The sequence below is a fragment of the Catharus ustulatus genome, chromosome 32 (assembly GCF_009819885.2).
Source record: "Catharus ustulatus isolate bCatUst1 chromosome 32, bCatUst1.pri.v2, whole genome shotgun sequence".
Taxonomy (NCBI): Eukaryota; Metazoa; Chordata; class Aves; order Passeriformes; family Turdidae; genus Catharus; species Catharus ustulatus.
This window is the reverse complement of record NC_046252.1, coordinates 1921761-1935646: the sequence shown is the minus strand read 5'-3', so window position 1 is coordinate 1935646 and position 13886 is coordinate 1921761. Positions and strand designations below refer to the sequence as shown.

General features: G+C 66.2%; 1 protein-coding gene across 1 annotated transcript in view; it reads right to left on the bottom strand.

The window, feature by feature from the left end:
• Positions 1-13886, bottom strand: part of LTBP3 (latent transforming growth factor beta binding protein 3) — a 44607-nt gene that overhangs the window by 18099 nt on the left and 12622 nt on the right. Inside the window, 8 exon segments of the mRNA XM_033083477.1 lie at positions 1143-1262; positions 2072-2200; positions 2912-3043; positions 4605-4730; positions 5982-6077; positions 7657-7813; positions 9867-10009; positions 12717-12875. Of these exon segments, the coding sequence (XP_032939368.1) occupies positions 1143-1262; positions 2072-2200; positions 2912-3043; positions 4605-4730; positions 5982-6077; positions 7657-7813; positions 9867-10009; positions 12717-12875 (1062 nt within the window).

Genomic DNA, 13886 nt, shown 5'->3' with positions numbered 1-13886 from the left:
CCAAAGGGGGGAGGGGTCCCGAGGAGGGGGGGTCTGGGTGGGATTTTGGGGGTTTTGGGGGAATTTTGGGGGGGTTTTGGGGGGTTTGGGGCAGGGGGAGAAGGCACGAGGCGGCGATGTGGATTTTGGGGAGGGGGTTCAAGGGGAGGGGAGCCCCAGGATGGGGGTCGCAGATAAAGGGGGGAGGGTCCAGGGGGTGCCAAGAGGGTTTGGGGGGGTCCTGGGGGGTCTCAGAGGGGTCCCGGGGGGTTTGGGAGGGTCCTGGAGAGGTTGGGAGGGTCCCAGGGGGTTTTGGGGGGTTCTCAGGATTTTGGGGAGGGGGGTCCCAGAGGGGTTGGGAGGGTCCAATGGATTTTAGGGAGTTCTGGAGGGGTTTGGGGTGTCCCAGGGGTTTTGGGGGGGGCGGTCCGGGGGGAGTTTAGGGGGTCCCGGGGGGTCCCGGGGGGTCCCGAGGGGTTTTAGGGGGTCCCAGGGGGAGGATTTAGGGGGTCCCAGGGGTTTTGGGGGGTCCCGGAGGGTCCCGGGGGGTCCCAGGGTTTTGGGGGGTCCCGAGGGGGGGTTTTGGGGGGTCTCGGGGGATTTAGGGGATCCCAGGGGGTCCCGGGGGGTCCCGAGGAGGAGTTTTGGGGGGTCCCGGAGGGGAGGATTTAGGGGGTCCCGAGGGGTTTTGGGGGATTTTGGGGGTCCCGGGGGAATTTTGGGGGTTTTGGGGGGTCCCGCGGGGTTTGGGGGGGTCTCGGGTGGGGTTTTGGGGGGTGTCGGGGCGTTTTGGGGGGTCCCGGGGTGTCTAGGAGGGTCCCAGGGGATTTTGGGGGGTCTCGAGGTGGGGTTTTGGGGGTCCCAGGGAGTTTGAGGGGGTCCCGAGGTGGGTTTTGGGGGGTCCCGGGGGGATTTAGGGGATCCCAGGGGTCCCGGGGGGTCCCAGGGAGGGATTTTGGGGGTCTCGGGAAGGTTTGGGGGTTTTGGGAGATCCCGGGGGGTTTTTGGGGGATCCCGGGGGGGTTTTGGGGGATCCCGGGGGGTTTTGGGGGGGTTTTGGGGGGATCCCGGGGGGTTTTAGGGGATCCCGGGGGATTTTTGGGGGGTTTTTGGGGGGTCCCGGGGGGTTTTTTGGGGTTTTTGGGGGTCCCGGCGGTGCTGACCGAGGCAGGCGCCGTTGAGGCCGCGGTAGCCGGGGGGGCAGGGGGTGCACACGAAGCCCCCGGGTTGATTCTCACACTTGGAGTCGGGACAGGTCCCCGCGTCCAGGCACTCGTTGATGTCTGGGGACATCGAGGGGACATCAGGGAGACATCAGGGGGACATCAGGGGGACACCCCACGGCATCCCGGAGTGGGGGGCTCACCCTCCAGGCTGCCCCGTGCCGGTGTCACCGTCGCGGTGTCCCCACCCCGTGTCCCCCCGTGTCCCTACTCCCTGTCCCCCCGTGTCCCACTCGCGGTGTCCCCATCGCGTTGTCACCACCCCCGTGTCCCTCCCGCTGTCCCCACCCCTGTCCCCACCCTCGTGTCCCACCCAGTGCCCCCCCCGTGTCCCCCACCCCGTGTCCCCCCTCTGTCCCCACCCCCTGTCCCCATCGCGGTGTCCCCATCGCGGTGTCCCCATCGCGTTGTCACCACCCCCGTGTCCCCACCCCCTGTCCCCATCCCCGTGTGCCCCTCGCGTTGTCCCTACCCGCGTGTCCCACCCCTGTCCCCATCCCCTGTCCCACCCTTGTGTCCCCACCCCGTGTCCCCCCCGTGTCCCCCCCTCGTGTCCCCATCGCGGTGTCCCTACCCGCGTGTCCCACCCCTGTCCCCATCCCCTGTCCCCATCGCGGTGTCCCCACCCCGTGTCCCCCCCTGTCCCCACTCCCATCTCCCCACCCCCGTGTCCCACTCGCGGTGTCCCCATCGCGTTGTCACCACCCCCGTGTCCCTCCCGCTGTCCCCACCCCTGTCCCCATCACGGTGTCCCCCTCGCGGTGTCCCCACTCCGTATCCCCCCACTGTCCCCACCCCGTGTCCCTCTCATGGTGTCCCCACCCCTGTCCCCACCCCGTGTCCCCCTCCCGTGTCCCCTCCCGTGTCACCTTCGCAGAGCGGTGGCCGCGAGCCCTTGCGCCGGTAGCCCGGGTGACACTCGCACTTGTAGTGGCCCGGCACGTTGGCGCAGGTGCCACCGTCCCCGCACACGTCACCCTTGGCGCACTCGTCGATGTCTGCGGGGACATTCGGGGTCATTCGGATTGTCCCCAACCCCGGGCGGTGTCCCCAACTCTGTCCCCAACCACGGGCGGTGTCCCCAACTCTGTCCCGTGTCCCCAGCCCCTGGGTGGTGTCCCCAGCCCTGTCCTGTGTCCCCAACCCTGTCCCCAACCCTGTCCTGCACCCCCAAACCCGAATCGTGTCCCCAGCCCCATCGCAGGTCCCCAGCCCTGTCCCCAACCTCCTGTCCCGTGTCCCCAACCCCTGGGTGGTGTCCCCAACCCTGTCCCGTGTCCCCAGCCCTGTCCCCAACCCTACTACATGTCCCCAGCCCTGTCCTGCATCCCCAACCCCATCACATGTCGCCAACCCTGTCCCCAACCCTGTCCCGCGTCCCCAACCCTGTCCCCAACCTCCTGTTCCGTGTCCCCAACCCCGTTCCCTGTCCCCAACTCTGTCCCCAACCCTGTCCTGTGTCCCCAACCCTGTCCTGTGTCCCCAACCTCGTCCTCAACCTCCTGTTCCGTGTCCCACCTCCCCCGTGCCGTGTCCCCCCCGCGCTCCATGTCCCCGTGTCCCGGTGCCCCCCCGTGTCCCCTCAGTCCCCCCCGTGTCCCGATGCTCCCCCCGTGTCCCGCTGTCCCTCCGTGTCCCCTCAGTGTCCCCTCAGTGCCCCCCCCGTCCCCTCAGTGTCCCCTCAGTGTCCCCTCGGTGTCCCCCGGTACCTGCGCAGGTTCTCAGTCCCTTGTGCAGGCGCAGTTGGAACCCGCGGTGACAATGACACGTGTACGAGCCGCCCGTGTTCATGCACACCCCGCGCCCGGCGCCGCACGGCTCGGCCTCGCACTCGTTCACATCTGGACAGGTGTGGCACAAGTGACAGGTGTGGCACAGGTCACAGGTGTGTGACGGGTCACAGGTGTGTGACAGCTGTGTCACCGTGTGTGTGACACTGTGACCCCCCCAGCCCCGCACGGCTCGGCCTCGCACTCGTTCACATCTGGCCAGGTGTGGCACAGGTGTGGCACAGGTGACACGTGTGTCACAGCCGTGTCACCGCGTGTGTGACCCTCCCGGTGCCACCGCGCGTTCCAAATCCTCGCTGTCCCACCCCTGTCCCGCCTGTCCCCGGTATCCCCCTGTGTCCCCGAGTGCCCCCCATGTCCCCCCCGACGCTGTCCCGGTGTCCCCAGTGTCCCAGTGTCCCCATGTCCCAGTGTCCCCATGTCCCAGTATTCCCAGTATCCCCAGTGTCCCGGTGTTCCGATGTCCCCACTGTCCCCAGTGCCCCCCAGTGCCCGGTTCCCGTGTCCCCAGTGCCCGGCACCGGTGTCCCAGTGTCCCCCAGTCCCTCCCAGTGTCCCCAGTGCTCCCCAGTCCCTCCCAGTGCCCGGTCCCAGTCCCTCCCAGTGCCCCCAGTGCCGGTACCGCTGTTCCCAGTCCCTCCCAGTGCCCCCAGTACCCGGTATCGATGTCCCCAGTCCCTCCCAATCCCTCCCAGTGCTCCCCAGTGCCCGGTACCGCTGTTCTCAGGGTCCCCAGTCCCTCCCAGTCCCTCCCAGTCCCTCCCAGTGCCCTGTACCGGTGTTCCCAGTGCTCCCAGTCCCTCCCAGTCCCTCCCAGTCCCCTGCACCGATGTCCCCAGTCCCTCCCAGTCCCTCCCAGTGCTCTCAGTGGCGGTACCGGTGTTCCCAGTCCTTCCCAATCCCTCCCAGTCCCTCCCAGTGCTCCCCAGTGCCCGGTCCCAGTGCCCCCAGTCCCTCCCAGTCCCTCCCAGTGCCCTGTACCGATGCCCCCCTCCCAGTGCCCAGTATCGATGTCCCCAGTCCCTCCCAGTGCTCCCAGTGCTCCCAGTTCGGTACCGGTGCAGTAGCGGCGCTGCGGGTGCCAGCGGTACCCGGGGAAGCAGAGGCAGCTGTGCCGGTACCGATGTTCCCAGTCCCTCCCAGTCCCTCCCAGTCCCTCCCAGTCCCTCCCAGTCCCTCCCAGTCCCTCCCAGTCCCCTGTACCGATGTCCCCAGTCCCTCCCAGTGCTCCCAGTGCTCCCAGTGCTCCCAGTACCAGTGCAGTAGCGGCGCTGCGGGTGCCAGCGGTACCCGGGGAAGCAGAGGCAGCTGTACCGGTACCGCTGTTCCCAGTGCCCCCAGTCCCTCCCAGTCCCTCCCAGTCCCTCCCAGTCCCTCCCAGTGCCCGGTCCCAGTGTCCCCAGTCCCTCCCAGTGCTCCCAGTGCTCCCAGTACCGGTGCAGTAGCGGCGCTGCGGGTGCCAGCGGTAGCCCGGGAAGCAGAGGCAGCTGTACCGGTACCGCTGTTCCCAGTGCTCCCAGTCCCTCCCAGTCCCTCCCAGTCCCTCCCAGTGCCCGGTATCGATGCCCCCAGTCCCTCCCAGTGCTCCCAGTGCTCCCAGTGCTCCCAGTACCGGTGCAGTAGCGGCGCTGCGGGTGCCAGCGGTACCCGGGGAAGCAGAGGCAGCTGTACCCGCCCGGACCCATCACGCACTCGCCGGGCCCGCAAATGTTCCGGTTCAGTTTGCACTCGTCCGTCTCTGGGGAGGGGTCCCGGGGGGAATTTGGGGTCTTAGGGGGGGGTCCCAATGGGATTTTGGGGTCTTAGGGGCGTTCCCAATGGGATTTTGGGGTCTTGGGGAGGGTCCCAATGGGATTTTGGGGTCTTGGAGGGGGTCCCGGGGGGATTTTGGGGTCTTAGGGGAGGTCCCAAGGGGTTCCGGGGGTCTTGGGAGGGCTCCCAATGGGATTTTGGGGGTCTTGGGGGGGGGGTCCCAGGGGGATTTTGGTGGGGGGTCCCAGGGGGTTCCGGGGGTCTTGGGGGGGAGTCCCAGGGGGATTTTGGGGTCTTAGGGGGGTTCCCAATGGGATTTTGGGGGTTCACAGGGAGGTCCCGGAGGGTTCTGGGGGTCTTGGGGGGAGTCCCAGGGGGATTTTGGGGTCTTAGGGGGGGTCCCAGGGGGATTTGGGGGTCTTGGGGGGGTTCTGGGGGTCCCAGGAACATTGGGGGGGATCCCAAGGGGAGCTCGGGGGGTGTTGGGGGGTTCAGGGAGATCCCAGGAGGGTCTCAGGGGTGTTGGGGGGGGTCTCGGGGGTCCCAGGAGTTTCCCAGGGGGTGTTGGGGGGGTCCCAGAGAGGTTCCGGGATTCTTGGGGGATGTTAGGGGGGTCTCGGGGGATGTTCGGGGGTTCCCAGGGGATTTTGGGGGTCCCAGGGGGGTCCTGGTGGTCCCGGGGGATGTTGGGGGGTCCCAGGGGGGTCGCAGGGGGGTCCCAGAGAGGTCTCGGGGATCCCAGGGGGGTCCCGGGGGATGCTGGGGGGGGGGTCCCGGGTGTCCCGGGGGTCACAGGGAGTCCAGGGGGTCCCGGGAGATGTTGGGGGGGTTCCAGGGGGTCCCGGGGGTCTCGGGGGATGTTGGGGGAGGGGGTCCCGGGGGTCTCGGAGGTTCCAGGGGTGTTCCCAGGGGTTTCGGGGGTCCCGGGGGGGTCCCGGGGGTCCCGGCGGATGTTGGGGGTGGTCCCAGAGGGGTCCCGGGGGTCCCAGGGGGTCCCGGGGGGTGTTGGGGGGTCCCCAGGGGGGTCCCTGGAGTCTTGGGGGTCCCAGGAGGTTCCCAGGGGGTGTTGGGGGGGTCCCGGGGGAATTTGGGGGGGTCCCGGGGGTCTCGGGGGTCCCAGGGGGGTCTCGGGGGTCCCGGGGGATGTTGGGGGGGGTCCCAGGGGGTCTCGGGGGTCCCAGGGGGGTCCCAGGTGATGTTGGGGGGGGGTCCCGGGGGTCCCAGGGGGGTCCCTCACCCGTGACCTGCGTGGGCGCGATCTCGGCCGCGCTGCGCGTGAGCTGCTCCGGGGGGAGGCGCCAGAGCGGGGCCGGAGTGGGGCGGGCAACGAGAGCTGGGGACAGCGACAGGGACAGTGACAGGGGACAGCGACAGGGACAGGGGACAGCGACAGGGACAGGGACAGGGACAGGGAGGGGACAGGGAGGGGACAGGGACAGGGACAGGGAGGGGACAGGGAGGGGACAGGGACAGGGATGGGGACAGGGACAGGGACAGTGACAGGGACAGCGACAGTGACAGGGGACAGGGATGGGGACAGGGGACAGCGACAGTGACAGGGGGGGACAGGGGACAGGGATGGGACAGGGAGGGGACAGGGGACAGGGACAGGGGACAGGGACAGGGATGGGGACAGGGACAGGGGACAGGGACAGCGACAGTGACAGGGGGGGACAGGGGACAGGGATGGGACAGGGAGGGGACAGGGGACAGGGACAGGGGACAGGGACAGGGATGGGGACAGGGACAGGGGACAGGGACAGCGACAGTGACAGGGAGGGACAGGGACAGGGGACAGGGACAGGGACACGGGACAGGGAGGGGACAGGGACAGGGACACGGGGACACCGCCCGGTCCCGCCCTCAACCCGCCCCGGCCCTGCCCCCCCATCCCGGCGCTTGTTCTTGTCCCCAAAGTGTCCCCAAAATGTCCCCAACCCCCCTCTGGTCGCCACTGGAGCCGCCCCCCCTCTTCGTGCTGATCCCCAAACTGTCCCTGTGTGTCCCCAAACTGTCCCTGTCCCCTCCCTGTCCCCAAACCCTGTCTGTCCCCAAACTGTTCCTGTCTGTCCCCAGACTGCCCCTTGTCCCCAAATTGTCCTTGTCTGTCCCCAAGCTGTTCCTGTCCCCAAACTCTCCCTGTCCCCTCCCTGTCCCCAAACCCCGTCTGTCCCCAAACTCTCCTTGTCTCCAGAATGTCCCCTGTCCCCTCCCTGTCTGTCCCTCCCTGTCCCCTCCCTGTCCCTGTCCCCTGTCCCTGTCCCCTGTCCCCCATCCCTGTCCCCATCCCCTGTCCCTGTCCCCCCTCCTCCCTGTCCCCCTGTCCCCTGTCCCCATCCCCTGACCCTGTCCCTTCCCTGTCCCCTCTCCCCTCTCCCCTCTCCCTGTCCCTGTCCCCTGTCCCCCATCCCTGTCCCTGTCCCCGTCCCCTCCCTGTCCTCTGTCCCCTGTCCTCCCCTGTCCCCTGTCCCTGTCCCCCTCCTCCCTGTCCCCTGTCCCTTTCCCCTGTCCCCTGTCCCTGTCCCTCCCTGTCCTGTCCCCTGTCCCCTCTCCCCTGTCCCCTCTCCCCTGTCCGTCTCTGTCCCTGTCCCCTCCCTGTCCCCTCCCTGTCCCCCATCCCTGTCCCTGTCCCTGTCTGTCCCTCCCTGTCTGTCCCCTCCCTGTCCCTGTCCCCATCCCTGTCCCCTCCCTGTCCCCTCCCTGTCCCCCCCTCTCCCCTCTCCCTGTCCCCTCTCCCTGTCCCTGTCCCCTCCCTGTCCCCTGTCCCTGTCCCCTCTCCCCTGTCCCCCGTCCCCTGTCCCCTCCCTGTCCCTTCCCTGTCCCCTGTCCCTGTCCCCTCCCTGTCCCTTCTCTCCTGTCCCTGTCCCTGTCCGCTGTCCCCTCCCCGTCCCTGTCCCCTCCCTGTCCCTTACCGGGGTACCGGGGGGTCTCGCTGCTCCCCGGGGGCTGCTCCAGTCCCTGCTCCTCCGAGGGGCTCCCGAACGCGGGGAGCTGGGGGGGGACAGCGATGTCCCCTCTGTCCCCTCTGTCCCCTCTGTCCCCTCCGTCCCCTCCGCGCCCCCCGCCCCCCTCCCAGCCCCCCCAAACCCCCTCCATGCACCCCCAGCCCCCTGAGCCCCCTCCCCAAATCCCTCCCGGTCATGCTGGTCCCTCCCCCCCCCTCCCCTCCCCCACACTCACCATGGCCGGGGGGGTCACAGCTGCGGGGGGAGGGGGCGCTGAGACCCCAAACTGACCCCCCCACCGTGGGGCGGGGGGGGGACACACAAAACAGGGGGGTCATGGGGGGGTTGGGGACATGGGGGGGCACTGGGGAGGGGCTCAGGGGATATTTGGGGAGGGGTCACAGGAACATGGGAGGACCCCAGGGAATATTTTGGGGAGGGGTCACACTTTGGGGAGGGGTCACAGGGACATAGGGGGGCACAGGGACATGGGACACCCCAGGGGATATTTTGGGGAGGGGTCACAGGGAATATTTGGGGAGGGGTCACAGGAACATGGGAGACCCCAGGAGATATTTTGAGGAGGGGGGTCTCACTTTGGGGAGGGGTCACAGGGACATTGGGGGCGGTCACAGGGACATGGGGGGATCACAGGTCCATGGGAAGACCCCAGGGAATATTTTGGGGAGGGGTCACACTTTGGGGAGGGGTCACAGGGGATATTTGGGGAGGGGTCACAGGGACATGGGAAGACCCCAGGGGATATTTGGAGGGGGGGGGTCACATTTCGGGGGGGGTCACAGGGAATATTTTGGGAGGGGTCACAGGGACATGGGAGACCCCAGGGAATATTTTGGGGAGGGGTCACAGGAACACGGGGGGTCACAGGGACATGGGGAGGGTCACAGGGATGGGGGGGCACTGGTGATATTTGGGGAGGGGTCACAGGGACATGGGAAGACCCCCAGGGAATATTTTGGGGGGGGTCACACTTTGGGGAGGGATCACAGGGCCATGGAAGAATCCCAGGGGACATTTTGGGGAGGGGTCACAGGAACACGGGGGGTCACAGGGACATTGGGGGGGTCACAGGGCCATGGGAGAACCCCAGGAGATATTTTGAGGAGGGGTCACACTTTGGGGGGGTCACAGGGGATATTTGGGGAGGGGTCACAGGGACATGAGGGGGTCACAGGGACATGGGAGACCCCAGGGAATATTTTGGGGAGGGGTCACACTTTGGGGAGGGGTCACATGGACATGGGGAGGGTCACAGGGATGGGGGGGCACTGGGGATATTTGGGGAGGGGGTCACAGGGACATGGGAGGACCCCAGGGAATATTTTGGGGAGGGGTCACACTTTGGGGAGGGGTCACAGGGACATGGGGGGGCACAGTTCCATGGGAGACCCCAGGGGACATTTGGGGAGGGGTCACAGGGCCATGGGAGACCCGAGGGGATATTTTGGGGGGGGGGGGGTCACAGGGGATATTTGGGGAGGGGTCACAGGAACATGGGAGGACCCCAGGGAATATTTTGGGGAGGGGTCACAGGGACATGGTGGGGCACAGGGACATGGGACACCCCAGGGGACATTTTGGGGAGGGGTCACAGGGAATATTTGAGGAGAGGTCACAGGGACATGGGGGGGGTCACAGGGGATATTTGGGGAGGGGTCACAGGGACATGGGAGACCCCAGGGAACATTCTGGGGAGGGGTCACAGGGGATATTTGGGGAGGGGTCACAGGGACATGGGAGGACCCCAGGGAATATTTTGGGGAGGGGTCACACTTTGGGGAGGGGTCACATGGACATGGGGAGGGTCACAGGGAATATTTTGGGGGGGTCACACTTTGGGGAGGGGTCACAGGGACATGGGGGGGGCACAGGGACATGGGACACCCCAGGGGACATTTTGAGGAGGGGTCACCCTTTGGGGGGGTCACAGGGGATATTTGGGGAGGGGTCACAGGACCATGGGGAGTCACAGGGGATATTTGGGGAGGGGTCACAGTTCCATGGAAAGACCCCAGGGGACATTTTGGGAAGGGGGGAGCACAGGGAGGGTCCATGAGAGCCCCAGGGGGGGACCCGGGGGGGTCTCGGGGGGGGATTTGGGGGTGCCCCACCTGGCGGGGGGGGGGGCGTCGGGCGGCGCGGGGCTGGGGGCGGGCGGGGGGGGGTCGCGGGGGTCGCTCGGGGGTCCCGTCGGGGTGGATGTGCAGCGTGAAGTCGCTCTCGCCCTGGATGGTCAGCGTCTGGTGCGAGGTCAGCACGTGGTAACCCTTCCCCGCCGGACAGATGGCCTTGAACGCGGCTGGGGGGGCACGGGGGGTCAGGGGGGGGACCCCAAAACCCCAAAACCTGGGACCCCAAAATCCAAACCCTGGGACCCCCAAAACCCCAAACCTCAAACCCTGGGACCCCAAAACCCCAAAACCCTGGGACCCCAAAACCCAAAACCCTGGGACCCCAAACCCCAAAACCCTGGGATCCCAAAACCTCAAATCCTGGGACCCCAAACCCCAAACCCTGGGACCCCAAAATCCAAAACCCCAAAACCCTGGGACCCCAAAATCCAAACCCTGGGACCCCAAAAACCCCAAAAACCTGGTATTCTGGGACCCCCAAAACCCCAAACCCCGGGACCCCAAACCCGAAAACCTGGGAACCCAAAACCCCAAACCTCAAACCCTGGGACCCCCAAAATCCAAACCCTGGGACCCCCAAAACCTCAAAACCCTGGGACCCCAAAATCCAAACCCTGGGACCCCCAAACCTCAAACCCTGGGACCCCCAAAATCCAAACCCTGGGACCCCAAAATCCAAACCCTGGGACCCCCAAAACCCAAAACCTCAAACCCTGGGAGCCCCCAAACCCTGGGAGCCCTGAAACCCCGAATTCAGCACCCTGGGACCTCCAAAATTCCAAACCCCGGGATCCCAAAATCCCAAAAACTCGGTACTCTGGGACCCCAAACCCCAAACCCTGGGACCCCAAACCCTGGGACCCCCAAACCCCAAACCCTGGGATCCCAAAACCCCAAACCTCAAACCCTGGGACCCCCAAAACCCAAAAACCCGGCACTCTAGGACCCCCAAAACCCAAACCCGACATCCTGGGACCCCCCCAAAACCCGGCACTCTGGGATCCCCAAAATCCAAACCCTGGGACCCCCAAAACCTCAAACCTCAAACCCTGGGACCCCCAAAACCCAAAAACCCCAAACCCTGGGACCCCCAAAACTTCAAACCCTGGGACCCCCAAATCCCAAACCCTGGGACCCCCAAAACCCAAAAACCCCAAACCCTGGGACCCCCAAAACTTCAAACCCTGGGACCCCCAGAACCCCAAACCCTGGCATCCCAAAAACCCCAAACCTCAAACCCTGGGACCCCCAAAACCCTGGGACCCCCAAAACCTCAAACCCTGGGATCCCAAGACCCAAAACCCTGGGACCCCCGAAACCCCAAACCCCGAACCCTGGGATCCCAAAACCCAAAAACCCGGTACTCTGGGACCCCAAAAACCCCAAAACTCGGCACCTTGGGATCCCCAAAACCCCGAATTTGGTACCCTGGGACCCCCAAACCTCAAACACGGCACTCTGGGACCCCCCCAAACTCGGCACTCTGGGAGCCCCCAAACCCCAAAACCCGGTACGTTGGGACCCCCCCAAACCTCCAAACCAAACCCCTGAGACCCCTGAAACCCCAAACCCAGAACTGGCACCTTGGGACCCCTTCCCAACCGCCCCCAGACCCAAAATGGTGCTTTCAGGGCTACAGAGACCCCCCCCCAAAAAAAACCCCATAAACCCCAGACCCAAAATGGCACTGTCAGAGTGGCAGCGGCCCCCCTCAAACCGCCCAAACCCCCCCAGACACCCCCAGACCCCCCAAATCCCCCCCAGACCCCGTCCCGGTGGCGTCGAGGGGGCAGCGCTGGGTCCAGCCCCCCTAAATCCCCCCCAAAGCCCCCCAAAGACCCCCCAAACCCCCCCAGATCCCCCGTACCTGTGCCGTGGGGGGGCAGCAATGGGTACAACCTCCCCGAACCAGCCCCCAAATCCCCCCAAACCCCCCCAGATCCCCCAAAATTCCCCCCAGACCCCCCCGTACCGGTACCATGGGGGGCGCAGCGCTGGGTACAATCCCTCTGAAGGCCCCCTAAATCCACCCCAAATTCCCCCCAGACCCCCCCCCGACCCCCATACCGGTACCGTGGGGGGCGCAGTACTGGGTCCAGCCCCACTAAATCCCCCCAAACCCCCCCAAACCCCCTCAAACGCCCCCAGACCCCCCCCAAATCCCCCCAAGCCCCCCATACCGCTACCGTGGGGGGCGCAGTGCTGGGTCCAGCCCCCTAAACCCCTCCCAAATCCCCCCCAAAACACCCCAAACCCCCCCAGACCCCCCTCTAGACACCCCCAAGCCCCCCATACCGGTGGGGCAGAGCTGGAACAGCCCCCCTAAAGTCCCCCAGACCCCCCCAAACCCCCCCAGAACCCCCCAGACCACCTCCCAAAGCCCCCCTAGACCCACCACAAACCCCCCCAAACCCCCCAGACCCCCCGAACCGGTACCGTGGGGGGGCGCAGCGCTGGGTACAATCCCTCTGAAGCCCCCCTAAATCCACCCCAAATCCCCCCAGACCCCCTGTATCAGTTCCGTGGGGGGCGCAGCACTGGGTCCAGCCCCACTAAAGCCCCCCAAACCCCCCCAAACCCCCTCAAACTCCCCCAGACCCCCCCCCAAATCCCCCCAAGCCCCCCATAGCGCTACCGTGGGGGGCGCAGTGCTGGGTCCAGCCCCCTAAACACCCCCAAATCCCCCCCAAAAACACCCCTAAATCCCCCCCAAACCCCCCCAGACCCCCCTCTAGACACCCCCAAGCTCCCCGTACCGGTGGGGCAGAGCTGGAACAGCCCCCCTAAAGTCCCCCAGACTCCCCTAAAGCCCCCCAAATCCCCCCTAAATCCCCCCCAAATCCCCCCCAGACCCCCCCAGACCCCCCCTCATACCGGTGCCGTCGGGGGGGCAGCGCTGGCAGCGCCCCCCCCAGGCCTTGCCCACGCTGCAGCAGCAGGTCCGGCGGGTCAGGCGGGTGGGGAGGGGGTGCTGGCACTGCTGGGACCCCGACACCAGGCGGAAACACAGACCCCGCTCCTCGGCCGGCTCGGCTGGGGGGGAGAGGCAGGGACCCCTCCTCAAAATGGCCAGAACCTCAGGGACCCCTCCCCAGAATCCACAGAACCTCAGAGACCCCTCCCCAAAATCCACAGAACCATAAGGACCCCTGCCCAAAATCCACAGAACCCCAAAATTCCCCAGAACCTCAGAGATTCCCCAGAACCTCAGAGACCCCTCCCCACAATCCCTAGAACCTCAGAGATCCCCCAAAAACCTCAGAGACCCCTCCCCAAAATCCACAGAACCCCAGGGACCCCTCCCCAAAATCCACAGAACCTCAGAGACCCCTCCCCAAAATCCACAGAACCCCAGAATCCCCAGAACCTCAGAGACCCCCCCAAAAACCTCAGAGACCCCTCCCCAAAATCCCCAGAACTTCTGAGAACCCTCCCCAGAACCTCAGAAACCCCTCCCCAAAATCCACAGCACCCCAGAGATCCCAGAACCTGAGAGACCCCTCCCCAAAATCCACAGAACTCCAGAATTCCCCAGAAACTTGAGAACCACCCCCAAAATCCACAGAACCTCAGAGAAACCTGAGAGACCCCTCCCTAAAATCCCCAAAACCTCAGAGACCCCTCCCCAAAATCCACAGAACCCCAAAATCCCCAGAACCTCAGAGACCCCTCCCCAAAATCCCTAGAATCCCAAAATCCCCAAAACCTCAGAGACCCCTCCCCAGAATCCCCAGAACCTCCCGAACCCCAAAGACCCCTGGAACCCCCTGGATCTCCCGAACCCTCCAGAACTTCCCAGAACCCCCCAAAACCCCCCGAACCCCCCGGACCCCCCAAGATCCCCCAAACCCTCAGAACCCCCCGAACCCCCCAAAGCCCCCCCGGACCCTCTGGAGCCCCAAACCCCCAGGACCCTCTGAACCCCCCGAACCCCCCCAATCCCCCTGGACCCCCTGAAGACCCCCAAGATCCCCCGGACCCCCCAAACCCCCAGAACCCCCCAAACCCCCCAAAGCCCCCCCGGACCCCCAAACCCCCAGGACC